This window comes from Danio rerio, chromosome 11 (genome assembly GCF_052040795.2).
Source record: "Danio rerio strain M-AB ecotype USA chromosome 11, GRCz13ab, whole genome shotgun sequence".
NCBI classification, from domain to species: Eukaryota; Metazoa; Chordata; class Actinopteri; order Cypriniformes; family Danionidae; genus Danio; species Danio rerio.
The window spans coordinates 19,928,816-19,950,828 of record NC_141031.1 but is presented as its reverse complement, the minus strand read 5'-3'; the positions used below and the strand labels follow the sequence as shown (position 1 = coordinate 19,950,828).

At 34.1% G+C, this 22,013-nt stretch overlaps 2 protein-coding genes across 5 annotated transcripts in view; one reads left to right on the top strand and one right to left on the bottom strand.

Annotated features, from left to right (window-relative positions):
• The window catches only part of tafa1b (TAFA chemokine like family member 1b), a 465,222-nt gene that overhangs the window by 73,695 nt on the left and 369,514 nt on the right, over positions 1–22,013 (bottom strand). For all 4 annotated transcript variants that reach the window (XR_015502524.1, XM_087273710.1, XM_087273711.1 and 1 more), the window contains one exon: positions 5,741–5,881. Coding sequence is in view for 3 of the 4 variants with exons in the window: in XM_087273710.1 (XP_087129836.1) it covers positions 5,741–5,881 (141 nt within the window). In the remaining variant the exon portion in view is untranslated. The remainder of the gene's footprint in view (positions 1–5,740; positions 5,882–22,013) is intronic.
• qrich1 (glutamine-rich 1) overlaps positions 1–22,013 on the top strand; it is an 821,757-nt gene that overhangs the window by 595,552 nt on the left and 204,192 nt on the right. The gene's annotated exons all lie outside the window — the stretch shown is intronic.

Here is a 22,013-nt window from a genome sequence, read left to right as displayed (position 1 = left end):
CTATAATGTTGTTTTTGTGTGTTTACATAGATGAAATGGCTACTGTGTAAATGTGCAGTATAGTTATGATCTTATTGCCACATTGGATTGTTATGATAACATGATATATGCCTTCAGTGATTTCCTGAAGACAAATACCAAAAAAAAAAAAAAAAAAAAAGCAGTGGCGACAGTCTAAAACCTCATATGAAGCAAGAGATCATGATGACATGATGACTTGAGCAGGTGCTGTAGTGATGTCCCATTTCTTAGGGGTAAATCTTGAAGCCCTTCCCCTTCACACTCGATTTTAAGGGCCAAGGGGTAGGAGTAGGGGTACAAAGGTAGAATTGGGATTGGGCCTAAGTTTAAACCCTACTTTTAAGTATGAAGTAGACTATTGTTTATACAACTTAAATTGTCTGATTGTCATTGCTCTTAATTATTAATATTAGTTTTAATTTGAAAAATAATGCTTCTGATTTTTATTATTTTTTTTATAGGTCTCAGCGTAAGATTTTAAATTCAATGGCTGTGCATGAATCACCTGATCAGCTACGCATTAATAAACATTCATAAACTAATAACATTTTTGACAACCCTAAAGATGACGCTCGTAAAGTTACTTAAAGCAAGGGTTCCCAAACTTTTCACCCTGCGACCCCTAAAATGACAATGCCAGTGTCTCGTGACCCCCAATAAGGTGGTCATAAATACAGAAACCTTGCACACCATAGACCCAAGTCTATTCTTTGTTTAATTTTTTTGTGCCGTTAATGGGCCAGAAAGTTGAACCTGGTGTTATAAATTCATCCTGCTGCTATTGCTGTGTCTTTAATATAATGTGAATACCCCAGGGGTCGCAATCCAAAAAAACCAGTAACTAAGCTAATAAGCTACTATAGTAAATATATAGTATATAGTAACTATAAACAACTATTTGTTCTCTTTAGTAGGTTATGGATAAAATAAGGTAATTCTTATGGTATAATAAAAATAAATAGATTTTTAGAAAATCACCAGGCGACCCCCCCTTTATTGTCCCATGACCCCTCGGGGGGTCCCGACCCCCACTTTGAGAACCACTGATTTACAGTAAAGTGCAAAAGTCTTAGATTTGTTATTTTTGTAATGTTCTAATGACCATACCTATAAATACAACTCGGTCTCAACCTGAACAGAAAAATCATAATTAGAGAGAAATATAAAAAAGCCTGAGTACTAATATCAATATAATACGATTGCCTCATCGTGGTGGGCAAACAGAGAAAGATCATTTACAAATAAATACATAAAATATGCCTATACTGTAAGTCTAAAGATGTCACACTTCAAGTGTGCACTTACAAATTATAATAAAAACTGCTAATAACTACAGTACTTGTTTTATAAAATATAATTAAGATATGACAATTATAGTCTAAATGTACATCCACTCTACAGGCATGTTTTTGACTCATATGTGTAAGCATATGCAGATTGTGTGCTCATCCGGTCAGTCACACATCACTGCCCAGTGGTCTGTCAGCTTCACTCTTTATCTCACCTGGCCACATAACAAGCTGCCTGGCTTGATCGATACAGCAGATGTGCGGGACGCTGCCCTCCCTGCAGGACACGCTCATAGAGGCATGAAGTGTGAATCTTTCTTTATGCTATTACACAGATCACATCAGTATGCTGTGAAGAGCAGCGTACCACCCAGAGCCTGCCATTCAGTGCGATCTGTTGTGGAACAGGGCGGTAAAAATCGCTGTATTGAAAAAAATAAAACACTATTCAAAGACAAAGTGTGGAATTCACAAACTGGAAAACAGACTTTGGAGGAATGTACAAAGAAAAGTGATGCAGCGTTAAAAAATGACCTTTCAAAGGTTAGCAGATTTGTATTCTACTGGTGGAAGGGAACTCAAGTGCAATACTAATTTACTGTTGCTTTTGAAGGCAGGTTTTTGTTTTTCTATATACACATTTATATTTATGGATCAAAGATGAAAGAAGGGGTTTTCATGCACTAAAATGACAGAAGTGTAATGCAGCTTAAAATGCAATGTTTAGTGCTTATTTAAAATATTTTCATTACACCGAGCAACCATGAAACATTTACAACTTTATCTTAAAAGATATTTAAAACACCCAATGAGGTCCTTTATACAAACATTTAAAAAAAAAAAAATTTATTATATACATTTAGGGATGCATCGATTATAGATTTTGGTTTCACAATTATAGTCTGAGGACAAATCACAGTTTCATGGATATCAAGATTGTTCTTCTGCATTAATTTATTTCAAACTAATAGTTTAGAAAATCACATGAAAACTTCTCATATTTTAAAGTGTTATTTATTGCTGCTCACTAACCAATTAATACAACACAAAATAAGAGTAAAAACAAACATTTGCCAATTTCTCTTTGGACTTAAAAACAAGTGAAAAAAGATTTGGCATTTAAACATAAGTAATACTTTTACACTGAAAATAAATGACAGAAAAATGTATAAATTAATAATTAAATAAAAATAGGAATAAATAGCAAAATAATATTTGTTTACTGTAAATCTAAGCATCGTATAAGCAAAGTAGTTACCTTTTTCAAAGTGAACAAATGCAGCTAAACCTCTGTCTGAAAGGCACTTTTCATTCATTCATTCATTTTCTTGACGGCTTAGTCCCTTTATTAATTCGGGGTCACCACAGAGGAATGAACTGGCAACTAATCCAGCGCATTTTTACGCAGTGGATGCCCTTCCAACCCCAACCCGTCTCTGGGAAACATCCACACACACATTCACACATACACTACGGACAATTTAGCCTAAATTCACCTGTACCGCATGTCTCTGGACTGTGGGGGAAACCGGAGCACCCGGAGGAAACCCACGTGAACGCAGGGAGAACATGCAAACTCCACATAGAAACAACAAGTGAGCTAAGGATCGAATCAGCGACCCAGCGACCTTTTTGCTGTGAGGTAACAGCACTACCTACTACGCCACTGCGTCGCTGAAAGTGCGTCGCACTTTTGATCAACTATATTACAGATTTGTTTGGTATTTTCATCTTTTGATTTTTTTGTCTTTGGATTAGAAATATGTATATTCCAAACAAAGTATTAAGCATACTGGTCAGTTTTTGTTACATGACTTGTGGTGCGCTTGCGGCATTCTTTCAACTAGGTGTGCCTGGAAAGCTTCCAATAACCACGTGCAAGCTGTGCACCTCCATTGGAAATAACAATCTTGCGCAAGCAAAAGAAGTGATATGTGAATGGCTCTTAGTTAATAGCCTCAGCCATAGTTAACCCAGTGTGTGTGTGTGTGTGTGTCTATTAGCCTCGATGTACAACCTTGGAACTTCAAACTAGCGCACAGTTGGCACAACTTTGTTTAGTTGCGTCAGTCTAATTTCATGCAGAAACACGGTGTTGAGTAGCATTTACGATTATTTAACCATGATGAATTAAAGAGCGGTAGGTAGTGAAATCGGTTAATCGTTGCATCCCTATATACATTATATAAATTTGGAAAGCAATACAAGAATTATGGTGTGTTTCATAGCAGAGGGTGACGCGGTGGCGCAGTGGGTAGCATGTTCGCCTCACAGCAAGAAGGTCGCTGATTCAAGTCTCGGCTGGGTCAGTTAGCATTTCTGTGTGGAGTTTGCCTGTTCTCCTTGTATTGGTGTCCTCCGGGTGCATCGGTTTCCCCCACAAGTCCCCCAAAGACAGGTGGTATAGGTGAATTATTTGCTAAAGTTGACCGTAGTGTATGAGTGTGTGAATGAGTGGGTTTTCCAGTGATGGGTTGTGGCCGGAAGGGCATCCGCTGCGTAAAACATATGCTGGATAAGTTGGCTGTTCATTCCTCTGTGGCGACCCCAGATTAATAAAGGGACTAAGCCGAAAATAAAATAAATAAATGAATGAATAAAAACAGAACCCTAAAATGCATTTAAAATGATGAAACATCCCTGCTTCTTTCACACAAGGTCATGACCAAAAGGGGCGGACTGTGACATTATAAAAGCACTTGTTTGCTGCGTAATCATCAGCAAATTTATTCAGCAGTCTTGTTTCGCTTCAACAGCTTTCAACCTTACTCTGCTAGGTGGAATCATTATGGTAAGTTTTGAATGCTTTAGCTCACTTATGAACTGACATCTTCCATGCTTACAAACTCAGTCACAGCATCATCAAACTAAACCTTTGTTTATTGTGATTATGCATCCATGATCCCTTAAGTCTACTATTAGCTTTTCATAAAATGCAAACATTCACTCTGTCTCTTATGAATTATTTTTAGCTAGAACTATCCATACTGCACAAGCTCTACATGTACTCTGTGAACAGTAAACCTTGCATTCTTTGATCTGATTGGCCATTTCAATCATTACAATGACAAGTACTGTTCTGCTCCGAGCTAGAGCACACTCAATAGATTATAATGGTTTTGAATAAAGTGAGCCATGCTAGCCATTCGCTCTCGACAGAATAATACATGTAGGCCTGTTGCTGGTTTTTTTTTTTATACATTTAATCATCGGAAAAAGTAACTATGGAAGAAAAAATGTAAAAATATGTTTTATGCACTAGCAGCAATTAGATATCCTTCCCTGTTAAACATGTAAGGGATTAAGTACCTCCAAAGCTGTTAAGCAGAGGGTTTTAGAACACAAAACATTGTTCTTGGCCATAATAGTTCATTAATTCTTAAATTAAAGGCAAATCTGACAAAAACAAAAATGGATGAATGGAGCATAAAATAAACAATGTATTATTTTGTCACAAATAGGCACAAAACTGTCAAAAACATGGATGTGAATGTGTCCATTGATGGTCAGGGTAATATATTTGAATGAGCCTGTGCTATTAGTTTTAGCGGTTGTTATCTCAGAATAACATTCATCGGAATGTTGTGTCTGACCATTCTGAATCAAGTATTCCAGACAGCCATTTAATAAATATGTCTGGGTCACCAAATACGTAATAAAATTGACTGTATATAATTATGAATATATACTGCATCTGCCATGGACATCTTCAGCCTCAGGCTTAAAGATTAGAGGAGCTCTAATCATGACACAAATGTGCATGTACGTACTGTACATGTATTCTAAGTATTTGTTTATTTATTCATTTTCAGAGGGTTATCTTGATTTAGTGGAGAGGTCATGTGTGTGCCCCATGGCATTTGCATCCAATTTGAATAAATCCTCTAAAATCACATCAAGGTGACAGCTGAAGCGAAATGTCATCTGAGGAACGCTTTGAACGTCTGTTATTCCAAATTATGCTTGTCTAAACTCATAATGGGCACTCGCTTTTGCATAGTCCAAAAGCTCACATAGGAATTCTGTGAAAACACCTTTACACCTGCTGCAAGTTCAGAAAGAAAAACACACAATAATGAGGTTGTGATCTACGCAATTTGCATTAGCATTCATTTTTGTTGTTGTTGCCATACAGGAAAGCGTCTATTATATGCAGTCAGTTTTGCCATGCCATATTTATACATTTTAGACTTAAATGGCAACTGTGCATTTATTAAAGTTTAAAGTACAATTTAAAACTTGATAGACCTAATATTAATAGGCTGATGCACATTATAATATATTTAATGAAAAAATGCTTTTTAATTTTCACAGAACATCCACCGATTTTTTTTTTTAAACACATTATTTTCACATAAATGTTGCTGAATTTTTGGTGAGGTGATTTTTCCTTTGCCCAAGGAGATGCTTTTTAATATCTGGATTCCTACCGTCTACACAGGAGGGTTTGTTTCGTGTCGTGCCAGCCACTTTTCCTGGTAAACATGAACACTTGACCGTCTGGGAACGTTCCTCAATACGGTTCTTGTTGCAACATCGGTGTGCTGCGATCACCTCACATGTTCCTCCTTCTGTGGATACAGAAACACAAACACACATAAACATCAGTTGCACATATATGAGATACTATTTCATGTTTGACACGTAATAAAGATGCATGTTTATCTGCTCAGTCTGGTATATATCAGTGACATGCATCTGAGAAATACATATTTCAGAGATGTGCACCAGGGATACAAGCAAATCAGTGACAAATACACATTTATGAGGTCAACAGAGAAGGAAAACAAGATTGGACAAAGTCTGATGGGAAAGAGATTGTAGACAGCCTACAGATGATAAACAAACATCAAACAGTAAGAAAGATTCCATTTGCTCACACAATATGACCAAATTTAAGGAGACTCTTCATGCATCTACTTATTGCATTTATACAACAGATCAACTTCACAAGTTTGGAAACAAATAAGAAACAATCACAGAGTAACATAAACAGAACCTCTGGTATTACACGATTTTATGGCTAAACATAACATTTGTCCTTACATATGTCTTTTATTGAAATATGTAGTAAAATATCCTTTAAATTAGATTTATGTTATTTAAAAAAATGCACATTTATTTTAGATCATAGGGTAGTGCCAAATAAATGTTCTCAATGAGATACTTGTGCTGCCTGTTGCTTTACCACAGCACAACACATTCAATAAAACACTAACATGATGCCACATTGTGTGGTTTCACTTGATATTTAAGAGTGTGTGGACTATATAAAACACCAACAATGCAGCATTTAATTTAAGGAAACCACTTATACATTTTTACAGATTTTCCAGTAGCTGTGCCTTACTTACAGTTTTTCTCAATCACTTTAGTGCATTTCTCACAACACTATTTACATTTGCACAACAGTTAATGAATTTATCTAAACAATTAGTACAAACTGCAAAACCTAGTGGATTACCTGCAAAAGCGTGTCACTTGCTCAAAATCTGCTCATTCCACAAAATCAAGTATTCATGTCAATGAAAGTGTCAGTGTCATCTGATGAAATGTCCAGACACCATTGTTTATGAACAAGATAGTCAAATGGCTTTGTCATGTTTTCATTATGATAGTTTACTCTGTAAATTTTTTTCAATGCAAAAAAGTCAGATTTTGGTTACACTTCTTGAAAATGCTCAAGACAGCTCTATACTATTTGCACAGCCATTTGAAAACTACAGTAAAGTTAGACATCGCAGTATTTAGTGAGGTATCTGACTACAAGACACTGATAATGTATGTTTCACATTTTGACTGCATATGTTCTTTGCTACTGTAATTTATTCCCAGCATTGTGCAAATTAATGAATACACCCTTATTTACAACAAACATAAACCCCCTTTGGGTAAAGCTGTGCACAACTGTAAAAAACGATGCAGTACATATTGGAACCGAACCTAAAACACACACTGTAAATCATTCATGAAATGTTCAATTTAGAAGACATTTTCAGGAATTAAAAAAATAAACAAATAAATAAACTTTTTTTTAATAAAATAGCTTGACAGATTTTGACAACTAGTTCAACATTTTTGTATGTAATGACTCAAGTAATGAAATGAGAACTATTGCTTTTATATGGAATGACTATTCAGCATTCACAAGTTTAGTTCATTTTGACTGACATGACATAAGCAAATGATAATGTTATAAAACAGCAGAGAGTTGTATGAAAGCAATTGATGCATGTCCAAAAGCATTTGCAATTTGTTGTAATGAATGAGAAACTGCTACTATGATGTGCACAAATGACTAATTGTTTTAAGAAATGCATTAACTGTTGTGCAAATGTAAATAGTGTAGGGAGAAATGCACCAAAGTGACTGAGAAAAACTACGAGGTCATGAGACATTGTCTTTATTTTTCAGTATTTGTATTCCTGTGTTGGATTAACAAGAAACAGTAACAGGTATACTGTAAAAAAGGTTGGGTTCCACTCAATTCCTTCATGTTACCTTAACTGTTTTTACAGATGTAAACAGATTGATTATATGAAGTCCCACCGCCCCCCCCCCCCTCCCCCCGAAAAACTCATGAATTAAGGTAATTCAGCTCATTTAAAATAGTTTGAACAAGCAGCAAAAATAATGTTTGAGTGTAGGGGTCCAATGGAGTAATATCATCGCAAATAATGGTGACTCTTATAATCCAAATTATGTATTAGATAATGTGGATTTTTTTCTTCCATGTTTATTTTTTTCTACATACATCATGAAGACACATCATTTACATTTTATTTTGGGACTCAATACACAGTCTTAATATCCAAGGTTCCCTTTGAGAATCAAATTGTGCACTTAACCTCTCAGCCAATCAGATTTGAGAATCAGAACTTGTGTAATTATAGTGACTTATTTACTATTTCTACTGATATTTTGTTGAAAACATACAAGTTTCCATTTTTTATGCTTTAATGTCCATTAGTCACAAATTATTAATAATATTCAGCTTCACTTAAGATCCCAAGGAAAAAAAAATGATATTGACATGTAAGGGAGATCTTTTTTGAGATTTGAACATCACAAAATCAAGATGATTTTATGTACACCAAGGTTTGTTTCTCGCTCTCTCTCTCTCTCCCTCTTTCTCAATCTCTCTCTGTATTTTAAACATAAAACTAAGTGGGTAAAAAGGCAATAAAAACTTAAAAAAAGACCTGAAGCATCAGCTCCTTAATTAGATTAACTTCCGAAGTCATCAGTTAAAACAGCATTAGAGCAAATGGCCCTTGTAAAAAGCCTCTAAAGAGAAAATTATAGGCTCTTCCACAGACTCTTACTGCTAGGCTTTCCATGTAATTACCATGTATTCTTTCTTTTCTCTGTGCTGCAAATTACCCTTGAAGCATGTTGATTATCTTATCTAAATGACAAGCTTTTTACCCTGGTGTGACAGAGACAAGGGCTTTCATGAAGAGCACAGGAAGGTGAGGGTGCTGTCCTTGTTTAGTCTGAAAAAAACAATGTGGAGGCATACAGTAAGACTTTGATTATGACTGAATAGGTAAGACGTGTTCTTTATAAAGAACCTTGTGAAAGCTTATTTCTGCTACAGAATAAAAAAATAGGAAAAAAAACTACAAAAAAAAAAACTGTTCAGAATTGAGAGACAAACTATTATTTTCTATATACTATAATGAGTTTGCTACCATTTTTTGCTACCATTGTTACCATTTTTTACCTAGGCCTTAATTACTAGGTAATTTAACATTTAGTACAATGCACTAATAATGTACATACATGCTTTTACATTGAACTAATATTTTTTAAAACTCTCTTCGAAGTTATATCTGTAAACTATTTCGGTAATTACATTTATAATTACACTCTTGACCCATCCCTCAATCTTACCCAATCTCAAACCTACCCATACCTGTCCCTAACCTTACCAGTAGCCCATTCAAGAGCACCAGCACCGTTGTGCAATACTGTATGAACACAATAAGCAGATTGCACTTATTTTCTGATGCAAGTAAAAATAAATTAAGGCTACTTAATATGAAGGGGGACTACTTCTAAGTTAGTTTTTTTAACTTTCAGTCGCGAGATGTTTGAGAATTTGCACAAAGTCAGAATTGACAGTTGAGCTTGAATTATGAGATGTAAACTCAGAATGAGGAAGAAAGGTGATCTTAATGAATATGGCATGGTTGTTGGTGCCAAATGGGCTAGTCTGAGTATTAAGAAACTGCTGATCTACTGGGATCTTCACGCACAACCATCTGTAGGGTTTACAGAAAATGGTCCAAAAAGAGAAAATATACAGTAAATGGCAGCGCAAATGCCTTGTTGATGCCAGAGGTCAGAGAAGAATGACCAGACTGGTTCCAGCTGATAGAAAGGCAATGTAACTCAAAATAACCACTCGTTACAACCGAGGTATGCAGAAGAGCATCTCTGAATGCATAGCACCTTTAGGCAGATGGGCTACAGCAGCAGAAGACCACATCTGCCCGCTAAAAACAGGAAACTGAAGCTACAATTCACACAGGCTCACCAAAATTGAACAATAGAATATTGGAAAAACATTGCCTGGTCTGATGAGTCTCAGTTTCTGCTGCGACATTCGGATGGTGGCGTCAACAACATGGCTCCATCCAGTATGGCTCCATCCTGCCTTGTATGACTGGTTCAGGCTGCTGATGGTGGTGTAAAGGTGTAGGGGATATTTTCTTGGCACAGTTTGGGCCCATTAGAACCAAATTGAGCATCATGTCAATGCCACAGCCTATCTGAGTATTGTTGCTGACCATGTCCATCCTCTATTCTGATGGCTACTTCTAGCAGGAAAAGCGCATAACGTGGTCATAAGGATAACATGTCATAAGCGTGAATCATCTCAGACTGGTTCCTTGAACATGACAATGAGTTCACTGCACTCAAATGGCCTCCACAGTCACCAGAACTCAATCCAATAGAACACTTTTGAGATGTGTTGAAAGAAAACACTCACATCATGGATGTGCAGCCGATAAATCTGCAGTATGCTATCAAGCCAAAATTTCGAAAAAATATTTCCAGTTCCTTGTTGAATCCATACCAAATAAGTCAGAATTGACAATTGTTAACTCAAAAACACTAAATTTAAACAGAGAAAGCATGAAAGAAAATGATCAGAACAGCAAGATGTTAACTCAGCATATACCAAAAAAACCAAAAAAAAAAAAAAATCCAGGACCTGTATTTAAGAATACTCACAAATTTGTTACCTTTTTCATTTTTTTTTATTTCATTTCAGAAGCAAACTCCCATATCCTTGACACAGTGCAATAATGAAGTCTTCACAGTCATTAGCACGCTCCTTGCCCTTCACACACATACCTCAACCATTTATCCAAAGCTACACTAAATACACTGTGGTAAAGTAGACCCCATTGTGACAAAAAAAAAAAAAGAAAAAGAATAAAAGTTCAGAATGCGCAAAAAAGCCACTATAGCAGGTCACCATAACAATAGCACGCACCCCAAGGAGATCTGGGGGATTGATGAGAGGTAATGGTTTTCCCCTCAACCAGTGGCCCTCACAGCTCCACACCAACCTCAAGACGAAAGAGAACAAGAGAACAGAGGAGGACAGAAGCGCAGGATGGAAAAAGGAGGACTGTAGGAGGGAAGGAAGCAGGCAGGAAGATCCCTCGCTGGGCCGTGGCGTGCCGGGACGGGCTAGCTTGAGTAATGACAGAGCCGCTGGAAGCGCCACCTCTCACACAATTATAAAGCGACCAGGTAATTCAGCCGGTGGGGTTTCTGCAGCAGGGCCCTCCATCAGATGCAGCCCTTTCCCCAACACCCGCAGAAACCCTCTTTATCTTCCCCTGACAGCTGTCCACCCGAGCGCTCCCATATCCCACAATTACAGCACAGCTCAGCTCAGGAGAGAGCAGAGAAATTGCGGCATACTGAGAGGAGGGGACGAAGGAGGAGAAGGTGGACACCCCCTTTCTAACTAGTTTGAGGGTCCGTGATTTATGTTTTAGGGAAAAGCAATTTATGAGGATCACTTTTTGTTTATTTGATGGTACTGTAGGTTTACATTGGTTGAAATTTTAGTTTTTGCTCATTAAAATTAGCTGAAATTGTATTGTTGTAAATATACTGGATTTTAAATTATTAATCGGACCAAAACTACACTGAAAAAGTTATATCTGCAAAACTGTTTATGTGGGTTGCATTTAAAAAAACAAATTAAATTTAGTAATGTTCAACTTGTGTGTTTAAATTCAGTCCAAAAAAATTGTTTACAATAACTTAATGTAAAAAAGAGTAAATTCATGGAACCTTCTTTGAATATTCTTTCAATATATTTACAATAATGATATCAAGCAAATGTAGAATAAATCAATTCTAAAAAAGCTGTACATCATATTCACCTTTTTAACATACTTTTTTTTTGGGGGGGGGTGGGGGGTGGGGGGGGGGAACGAGGCAATGAATCACAACAATGCAAGCACTGTAAAAAAGCTAGGTTCAACAAAAATCCAGCACAAATATATTAAGATAAAACTTAAGTGGATTTAAAAAAAAATTTTTTAGCTAATTTTAAATAAGTAGTTTGAAAAAACAGCAGAAATCTTTTTTTTTTTTTTTTTTTTGGCACAGAATGAACTATTATGCTTAAGGTATACTTAATAAATAATAGTACAAGTCAAGTTCACACTATATATTTCAAACATAAATTTGGGAAACTGAACATGCATAACTACATGGTTTGCATATTCAATTCAATTCAATTATATGGTACAGAAAATACTTCTCATGATACTGTTCTGAACCTTTTATGGTACAATTTAAATGAAGGAACATACTTGTTCTCATAAAAAAGGTACATAAGTGTTGGACAACTCCTTTATTAAAATATCTATAAAAATAAATATTACTGTAAAGTCAAAGTAATTTGATTAATTATTTCCATATTAAAACATGAATCATCATTTAGAAGTTTATGTCTAAAGAAACTTGGAAATATTAAATGTTAAGTTCTATATCACAAAACCACTGGTAAAACAAAACTAAAGCTATTGTAAACTAAATATTATTTTATATTTATATTTTATATTTAGTGTTTAATATTGTACATGGAAAAAAGTCTTTCTGTAACATTTTGTGTTGTGAAATGTTTAGCAAAAAAAAAAAGATATTTTGATTTTTGTAATGTATTTATTTATTTTTTGTAAATGGAATAGCTGCATTTACACAAAAAGAAACTTATTTAAAATGTTTAAAATTAATTTTGGATATCGTAAAATGCCTTTAAATAGTTCTTGAAGGAACACATTTGACACTGTAGGAACAAAGTGTCTTGTGACTGTAGTTGTTCCTTCATAGATCAAATTTGTACCTTTGATGAAAGCACAATATCTGCAGTGGCAAGGGTTTTTACCTTCTTTGGTACAACATTGTACCTTTTTTTTTTTTCTGAGAGTGTACATACAGTATAGAATTTAAATATCAACCATCTGTTGTTTATTGGCCACTACATGATATAACATGCATGCTGCAAGTACAAAAGGGAGAAAATAACAGTCTCCTCATGCTTGATCTCTCTGTGTTTCAAGTCTTCAAACTGCTGCTTCAGGCTCTGTGTAAGCAATGGAAAGCTAACAGAGCGAGGCCAGCGGTGGAGGTGATTGCTGTCACTTGCCCTGTCATCAGTCCTCACATTTCAACAGGCAACATACATTTGCTCGAGTGTGTTTGGCAACATGTATGTCCAGTTTTGATCTACTATAAAAACATCAAGCTCACAAAGCTGACAGGATCACAATCAATACACACTCGGAGTTGCAAACTCAAAACTATAATTTATAAAGTTAGAATTAACATGTACAATTTAGAAATCCAAGAAGAATAAATGCAGAACTGTGAAGTGTAAACGTAGTATTGCAAACTAAAACCCAAATTGCAAACTGAGAATTGTAAAAAAATTGCCCGAATTGTTAAATGTTAAATATTAAAATTAAAATTACTTATTGTTTAATCTGAAATGACAAATGGAATCTTAGAATCCAGAAAAAAACAAGCCAGAGTTGCCAGATAAAAAAGTATAATACCTTGGTGAGATGTGTAAAAAAAAAAAAAAGAGTCAGTATTGACAGCTGCAAACTATAAATTAGCAATTTAAAAATTGTGACACATTGTCACGATCACCAGTGATCCAGCCTGTGCAGACGGCTGGTAAACAAGGAGATCACTATAAGGACTACAAATCTGCCAGTATATGGACTACAAGATCCAGTCATGCAACACACACTCACACCTGCTCCAAGTCTTCATTGGTTAGATTCACACAGCGGAGGATGCTTATGGACTGATTACACCACACATATCTATGGCTCACTTTGAGACTCTCATGGCTGAGTCTTGTTGAACTGTTAATGAACATTACAATGTGCTTTCCTTGCCTTTCATGTTTTTGAAACTAGCTTTGTTTTGTTTGTTTTGTCTTATCTGCTGCCTGCCTTCTGGTCGCTCACCTGTTATTTTGACAACGAATATGGATTTGCCTGTATATACATCTGTTTTCCCTTGTTTTGACTGTTGCTTACCTGACCATTCTGCTATTAATAAACCTTTGTTTGGATCCGCACTCCCTTTGTTAGTGTCACTTCACGTTAGACATATATATATATATATATATATATATATATATATATATATATATGAATTGCAATTTTTTTTTACTTGACAGTCTAAACAAGCTTGCATAACCATGAAACCCAATAAAGCTTATTAAAACACATTGACAGAATCAGACTTAAAACACTCACTGGATCTATTTCAACTATGCTCTGCTTATAATATCTCTGAAACCATACACAAAAATCCCTCAGGACTCCCTTTATTCGCCGTTAAATGTCTTATTGACTATTTGACTATTTCAGAATCTCTAAGTTCTACATTATCGTCCTCATTCGGTCCTGAATGAGTCATTGCTCCCTGTGGTGCTTTTTATAGGATGTTGACGTCTAATACAGCAGCAGTTCCATCTTCTATATAGTCATTATTGTGGAAACATGAATTTCCTTAAAGATGAGAATGTCTTGTCATGAGGAACGAGTTGTTTATGGCTCTGTCCAATACTGAAAACTTTAAGATCCATGCTATAGCTTATTAATCCAGAAATGGGATCTAGATAAATGTTTTCCTCTTGTTTTTTGACTGCTGAGATGCAAAATGAAAAAATGAGATGCTCTAAAACATTCACAAACAAACGGCCATTAAAATGTGCCGTGATAACCTCTCCAAACATTCACCTGCTGGAAGTAATTTAATTTTTCAGTTTCTTCTTTACTAGGAGCGTTTCGGAAGACAGTTTAAAGATGATAACACGCTTTAAATATAACAAACTGCTTTAACTGGCGACCGGTTTGGCGCTGCAGTTCAACTCAGGATCAGCATAAAATCTGAGTTAAAGCATTTAGAGCAGGAGATGTTCCTGAATCAACACTCACATCAAATAGCGAGAGTCGCTTCATTTTAAGGGCTGAGATAGAGCAAGAACAGCCTAAGAACATCCAGAACCCAAAGTCTAGAACAAGACCTTACTTCAGTGTACACTCAGGTCATGAAACTAATTAGTTAAAACCATATAAGCTTTTAATCATGGATAGGAGTGCAATATGATAAACATAAAAAAAGCAATTCACAAATTAAATGTAAAATGTAAAAAAAAAAAAAAACGTTATATAAAAATAAAATATACAACATAATTAAAAATGTTAATTAAAAAAATAAACAGTTGCTTTAATAAACAGTTGAAGTCAGAATTATTAGCCCCCTAAATTATATTCTGAATATTTCTGTTTAATGGAGAGAAGATTTTTCAACACATTTCTAAACATAATAGTTTTAATAAAAATTTCTATTAATTGATTTATTTTATCTTTGCTATGCTGACAATAAATAATTTTTACTAGATATTTTTTTCAAGACACTTCTGTACAGCTTAAAGTGACATTTAAATGCTTAACTAGGTTAATTAGGTTAACTAGGCAGGTTAGGGTAATAAAGCAAGTTATTGTATAATGATGGTTTGTTATGTAGATTATAAAAAAAAATAATAATATAGACCTTAAAATAGCGTTTAAAAAAATTAAAACTGCTTTTATTCTAGCCGATATATATATATATCAAAAGTTTAGGGTCAGTATAGGATTTTTAAATGTTTTAAAATAAGCCTTTTCTGCTCATCAAGGCTGCAATAATTTTATCAAAAATACAGAACAAATTGTAAAATGGTATTGCTCTGTAAAATAACAGTTTGATCCTTCATAAATCACTCTAATATTAAATATTATTATTTTTAAGGTAAATGTAATAGTAATAAAAGCAATAATGACTGGAGTAATTATTTTATTTAAAACTACATACAATAGGAAAGCAGTTTTTTAAAATTGTTATCAATATTTTTTACATTTAATAAATTCCGCCTTGCTGAACAGAATATTTGTCTTTAAAAAACTTTTTTTTTTTTTTTTTTTTTAACTGGTAGTGTAAATAGAATATAGGCTATATAGGAGATAAAAAAAATATTTTTTGTGACTTAAAAAGGCAAAAAATTATACATATTTAAACATTTTAATAATTAAAAAAGGATCAGTGACTTACAGAAAGTCCCTTTATTAATCCGGGGTTGCCACAAAAATAAATATAACAGCACAAAAATGAAAATTAAAAATGAGTGAAAAACAAAATATGAGAGGATCTGAACAGACCATAACTATGCACAAAAAAATATGTTAATTACCAGTTATATAATTTGGGAGTCTTAGGTGTTTATTTACAGTTATGCATTAATTGCATGATGGAACTTTTATCATCTGCTTTGTTGACTTTTGTTGTAGAAAACATTGCATTTTAAAGACTCTTTCACATCTCTCATCTTTGCTTCTAAAAATGCAAGACGCAATGCTTCAGACCGGTTTGGACAAAGCACAGCATAAAGTCTGAGGGCATCCAGACAAGGCCACTGAGTGCCTTTAAACAGAAACTTGCAAAGGAACTCAGTTCCTGCACTCATCTGATTGGTCCACTGTTGTGGAACTGACAGTGATGAGCTGCTCTGCATGTGAAGGTTGAATGCGAGACGTGAGCGTAATGGTCACATATGTTTGTCAAGCACGTGTCTACATTGAAAAACAACAGTAACGTAGTGCACTGAAAAGGAAAAGCATGTTCAGTGTGAACTGCCCCTTACAAAGTCATTTTATTGACATTTCAGTCGTATAAAATCAATAATATGTATTTTAAAAATGCAAAAAATCTCTCCAAAAAAAAAAAAAACACTTTACGTACCAAAAATTACTCTTTTTGTACTATAGTTTTGTACCATAATGCACAATGCCAATTCAAACCATATATTACTCACTTCAAATGATTTAAAAATGTCAATACAAGTCACTTTTTTTATTTGTTCAACATCAGAGGTTGTTGAGGAAAGATTAAGGTCAACATAATAAATAAAGAGAAAATTAAAAGCAATACAGAAAACTGCTATTTCATGGATTTTTTTTTACAGCTGTGAAAGATCTTTACTAATAAGTTTGTTACGTTTGTTGCCCTGGAATTTGTTCCATTTTGTTCACCTTTATATTTAAGAGTCTCAGTGCTGACTCACATTTAACCCTATTTTAGTATCACAATCAAAACAACTGTCTATCTAAACTGCCTACAGTATGCTCTCAGTTATTCATCCAACCCTAGTTCAGCCATAACTCACAACCCATTTATCTAAAGACAATAAAAAGCCTTTCAGTATCTGTTTTACATGCACGTCGCCGGCTCAAATCACAACCGATGTGACACAGAAAGCTCTATTTCCTTGCACGGCTTCTCATTGAGTTTGACTGTAATGACTTGAGGTGAGGTTAATGGAAGCTAATAATAGGTTTACCAACCGCAAGCAGTCTTTCATTGGGATTTAATGCTTTTTACATCCCGTGGCAGCAGAAGTGTGTGCGTGTTTGCTGGTTTATTTGTCTGTATGTGTGTGAGAGAGATCAAGAGAGGCCAGAAAAGCAGCTTTTTGCTCTGCCATCAGACAGGTGGACATTAAACCATCCCGCGCTGGCACCATCTGTGCCCAGAATGAGTGTTGGGTAATGACACTGTGAGCTGGCGAAATGCTACATTTCTTAGAGGACAAATGGCCATTCCAGCCCTGCTGCTGAGGCTAAACTCATTCACACCATGTTTCTGGTAGATACAGGTAATCAGCACTCCATTACTGGTGCCTATATGTGTGCGTGTGTGTGCGTGCGTGTGTGTGTGTGTGTGTGTGTGTGTGTGTGTGTGTGTGTGTGTATGTGTGTGTGTGTGAGAGAGAGAGAGAGAGAGAGAGAGAGAGAGAGAGAGAGAGAGAGAGAGAGAGAGAGAGGTTGTGTATGAAAGGAAGTAAATCTGGTTACTTGATGACAGGCTGTTTGGGAGTTAAAAGGATATTTTCCTTTTCAGATCAAATATAAGATGCACACATAAAATAATATAGTAATTCTTTAAAAGAGTAATTAGTTATAGTTACAAGTTATTTCTTACAACTGGTAACTGAGTTACATAATTATAAAAGTAACTATTGCGTTACTTTAATAATTTTTTTTTAAATGACTGTAAAATAGATATGAAACATTTTAAAATGTACATTATTTTAATATTGTTGTGGAACAATGTGATATACAACGGCAACATGTCCTCAACAAGCTTATTTTTATTAAAACAAATATAAATATGGATATAATAAATAATACCGCTAACAATGATTGCATTATACAAAAGCAAATTTTCACAAATAAACTGAAAAAGCCCCCGAGATGAAGAAGGCATGAAAGTATGGTTTTTTGATTTATGTAGGCTAGAAAATAATATATTTTGTAATATTTTAATCCTTTATATATATATATATATATATATATATATATATATATATATATATATATATATATATATATATATATATATATCCTATATATCCCTAATATTTTGATTCTACAGTAAACTGTGGTGTGTTACACCTTGTAGTTGTAGAAAACATAGTACAGTATTGAGTTATTTGTTTATATTTAGTGGTTGTAGCACTGGCGACACAGTGGCTCAGTGGTTAGCACTGTCACCTCACAGCAAGAAAGTCACTGGTTTGAGTCTGGGCTGGGCCAGTTGCCATTTCTGTATGGAGTTTGCATGTTCTCCCAGTGTTTGGGTGGGTTTCCTCCGGGTGCTCTGGTTTCCCCCACAGTCCAAAGCAACATGCAGTATTGAATAAACTAAATTGGCCATAGTGTATGTGTGGGAATGAGTGTTTATGCTTTTCAGTACAGACTACAGATTACAGAGTTAAAACAGAGTTTAAAAAGGCCAAACTTACAAATCTGAAGGAAAACAAAAACACAATTTTAAGATGCTAACTCAGAGTTACAACTTTTTTCACTGTGTTCTAGGGTTTACCTTTACTATGGTAGATCGCGATACACTGGCTCCAAAATACTGACGGTGCCACTTTAGTTTGTAAACGATAGTATCATCATCAACAGTGTTCTATCTCAATACACAATGTTGCTTGTGGAAAATCACTACAATGCGCATACACTTGTGCAACAACAGACCATTTTATTTGAATAGTCTGTGGAGACCTTTAAGGTTGCAAAACTATGCAGAACTCAGACCTTTTATTGCATGTTTTCTGATGTTTCAGTTCGAACGCACATCTAAATGAGTTAATTTCTGTTCCACTCAATATGATTTAGTAGCTTTAACAACTGCGACTCACAAAGAGAATATTTAAATACTTGATAGGACAAAAAAAGCAATAGATAACAAAAGACCCAATAGAGCAACAGGAAACATTGAAATGATTTTTGACCACTTCATATAGCCTAACTTTGTTAAAAAAAAAAAAAAAAAAAAAAAATATATATATATATATATATATATATATATATATATATATATATATATATATATATATATATATATATATATATATATATATATATATATATATTTTTTTTTTTTTATGAAGAATTTTGGGTGGAATAATTTGTATCTTTATTTTAATGTATTTTTTGTTGGTTAGTATTTCTGACAATTGTCTTTATTTATTAGATTTGAGTAATGAATTACAGTATCGCAATACTAATTGGTATCACAATACTTCAGCTGATATATAGTATTATAACGTTAATTAATGGGTCACACTTTACAATAAGGTTCATTAGTTAATATTAATTAATGCATTTACTAACATGAACAAACAATGAACAATACATTTACTACTGTATTTGTTGATGCTAGTTAACGTTAGTTAATGAAAATACAGTAGTTCATTGTTAGTTCATGTAACTCATGGTGCATTAACTAATGTTAACAAGCATGGACTTGGATGTTAATAATGCACTAATCAATGTTCAATTATGATTAATAAATGCTGTACATGTGTTGTTCATGATTAGTTCATGTTAGTAAATGCATTAACTAATGAACCTTATTGTAAAGTGTTACCAATTAATGTTATTGCAACAACCCTACTGTATTCTGAGTTTTTTGCAATTCTGAATTTTCATATTTCAGATTAACTTCATAAAACAAATTATAAATGATGGATAAAACGTAAATTAGCTTACAAAAGAAAAAAAATTAGTGGAAATATTTCAGTATAATTAAAATAATGACCATCAACACTTTCTAAATGACCACCCAACACACAAACAAATGAAAGTATTATGTATTACACGTTTCATTTTGTCAAAACAATGTAAAACATTGCACCCTACTGAAAAAAATTTGAGTGATCTCTTTAGGGAAGTAAAGTTAAATTACACAACACTACTAAAACGACCCTTATATCTAAAATGAATCGTGTTTTTCCCTTTCTCCATTGAGATCATGTTGAGGCTCAAGGTTCACATTAGTCAGTGCCACTCTGATTTTCCCATCAGGCTTTTCCAGACTCAAGGTCATTACAGTAGCGCACATACAAATTACCTTTAAGGAAATCGATGCTTTAGTGTTTTTTTGCAAGTCAAAGGCTAATTAACAGTGCAGTAATGAAGAAGTGTGGAATAGAGCAGTGGAGCAAAGGGTTCAGAGTGATTAAAACAGCCCTGACACACTTTACTCCAAACAACTCCATTCATCTCACTGCCTACATGTTGTCCATTAAGTAATTCATGTATTTTTTTTTTTACTTGTGGACATTTAAAAGTAATAAAACATCATGATTCATTATTCATTCATCACATTATATATATAACTTGAATTAAACAGAAGAATGGGGTCGTCACTATTGCTGGAATATTTAATAATACTTAATAATTAATATTTTTGAAGTAATATATGTAGTATGTACTACTACTACTCTTAATAATAATTACAATTTAATAACAAACATTTACTTTATATACAACATATATTCATATTCAAATATGTTAACTTTTACTCTATTTTATCAAAGGATTTATATTACAAATAATAAACAAAATCAATTTTAAAATAATTTTGGGCTGAAGAGTCAAAAATCTTGCTGAAAAACACAAGTTTTGTATGTAAAAACGAGGGTCAGAATCAAACCAGTCTAGTTTCTAGAAATCTACACATTTTATATACCCAGATCTACATTACAATCAAGAATTCAGTGTGTGCCCTTCTCCTATAATAATTCTCTCCATAATTTTCTTACACTTCTTAAAACAGCTGCTCATTTGTAAAATGGTGTGTTTCAGTGATAACGAGAAGCTGATGATGAACCGGAAGAGACGTGTGGATGTTTTCACCTTGTGCTGACAGGAATACAGAGTGTCATTCCTCACCAATCCAGCACACGCATCTCTCATTTCAACAAGGACAATTACCTGAGCCTTGTATCCATCAGAGCATTAATACCGGCCTGTAATGTGGAGAGATGGGGATTGCGGAAAAGAAGATGCTCTGATTGGAAATGACTCTTGTTCTCTAACGGCAGCCAGTAAAGAGACAGTGCAGACAAAATAAATAAATAAATAAATATTATACAGTTAAAATCAAAATCATTAGGTTTCCTATGAAGCCTATTTTTGTTTAATATTTCCCAAATGATGTTTAACAGAGCAAGGATTTTTCATATTACTTCTTATAATATTATTTTCTTATTATTTGTTTTATTTTGGCCAGAATAAAAGTACTGTATATACTAGCATCTTAAGAACTATCTAGTAAAATATGATGTGAAATGTGTTAAACAAAAATTAAAGGAGAAATATAGAGGCTAATAATTCAGGAGGGCTAATAATTCTGACTTTAACTGTACTTTGAAGAAAGCTGATGGAAACTGGTAGCCAGTGACTTCCAAAGTATATATATATTATACCAAATGATAGATTATTCTGCACATACATAATGAAATGTAATCAAATTCCATGTATAAAATGGATAGTTCCAGTTCTTGATTTTGGTTTGTTGATTTGTATTAAAAGCTATTGTAAAAATCTCTTAAGACTTGTTTTGTTAAACCTTGACATGCATATGAAATAATGTTTTTTATACAAGCATGATAAAGCTGTTGTTTACAGAAGAGGGATAACGAGGGATTTAGCTACTCTGCAGTGTACCAAACAACATACCTTTTGGCAGATTTATACTTCTTTATGAAGCGCCAGTGTATATTAAAGTGCAGCCTTCAATATACGCCGATCA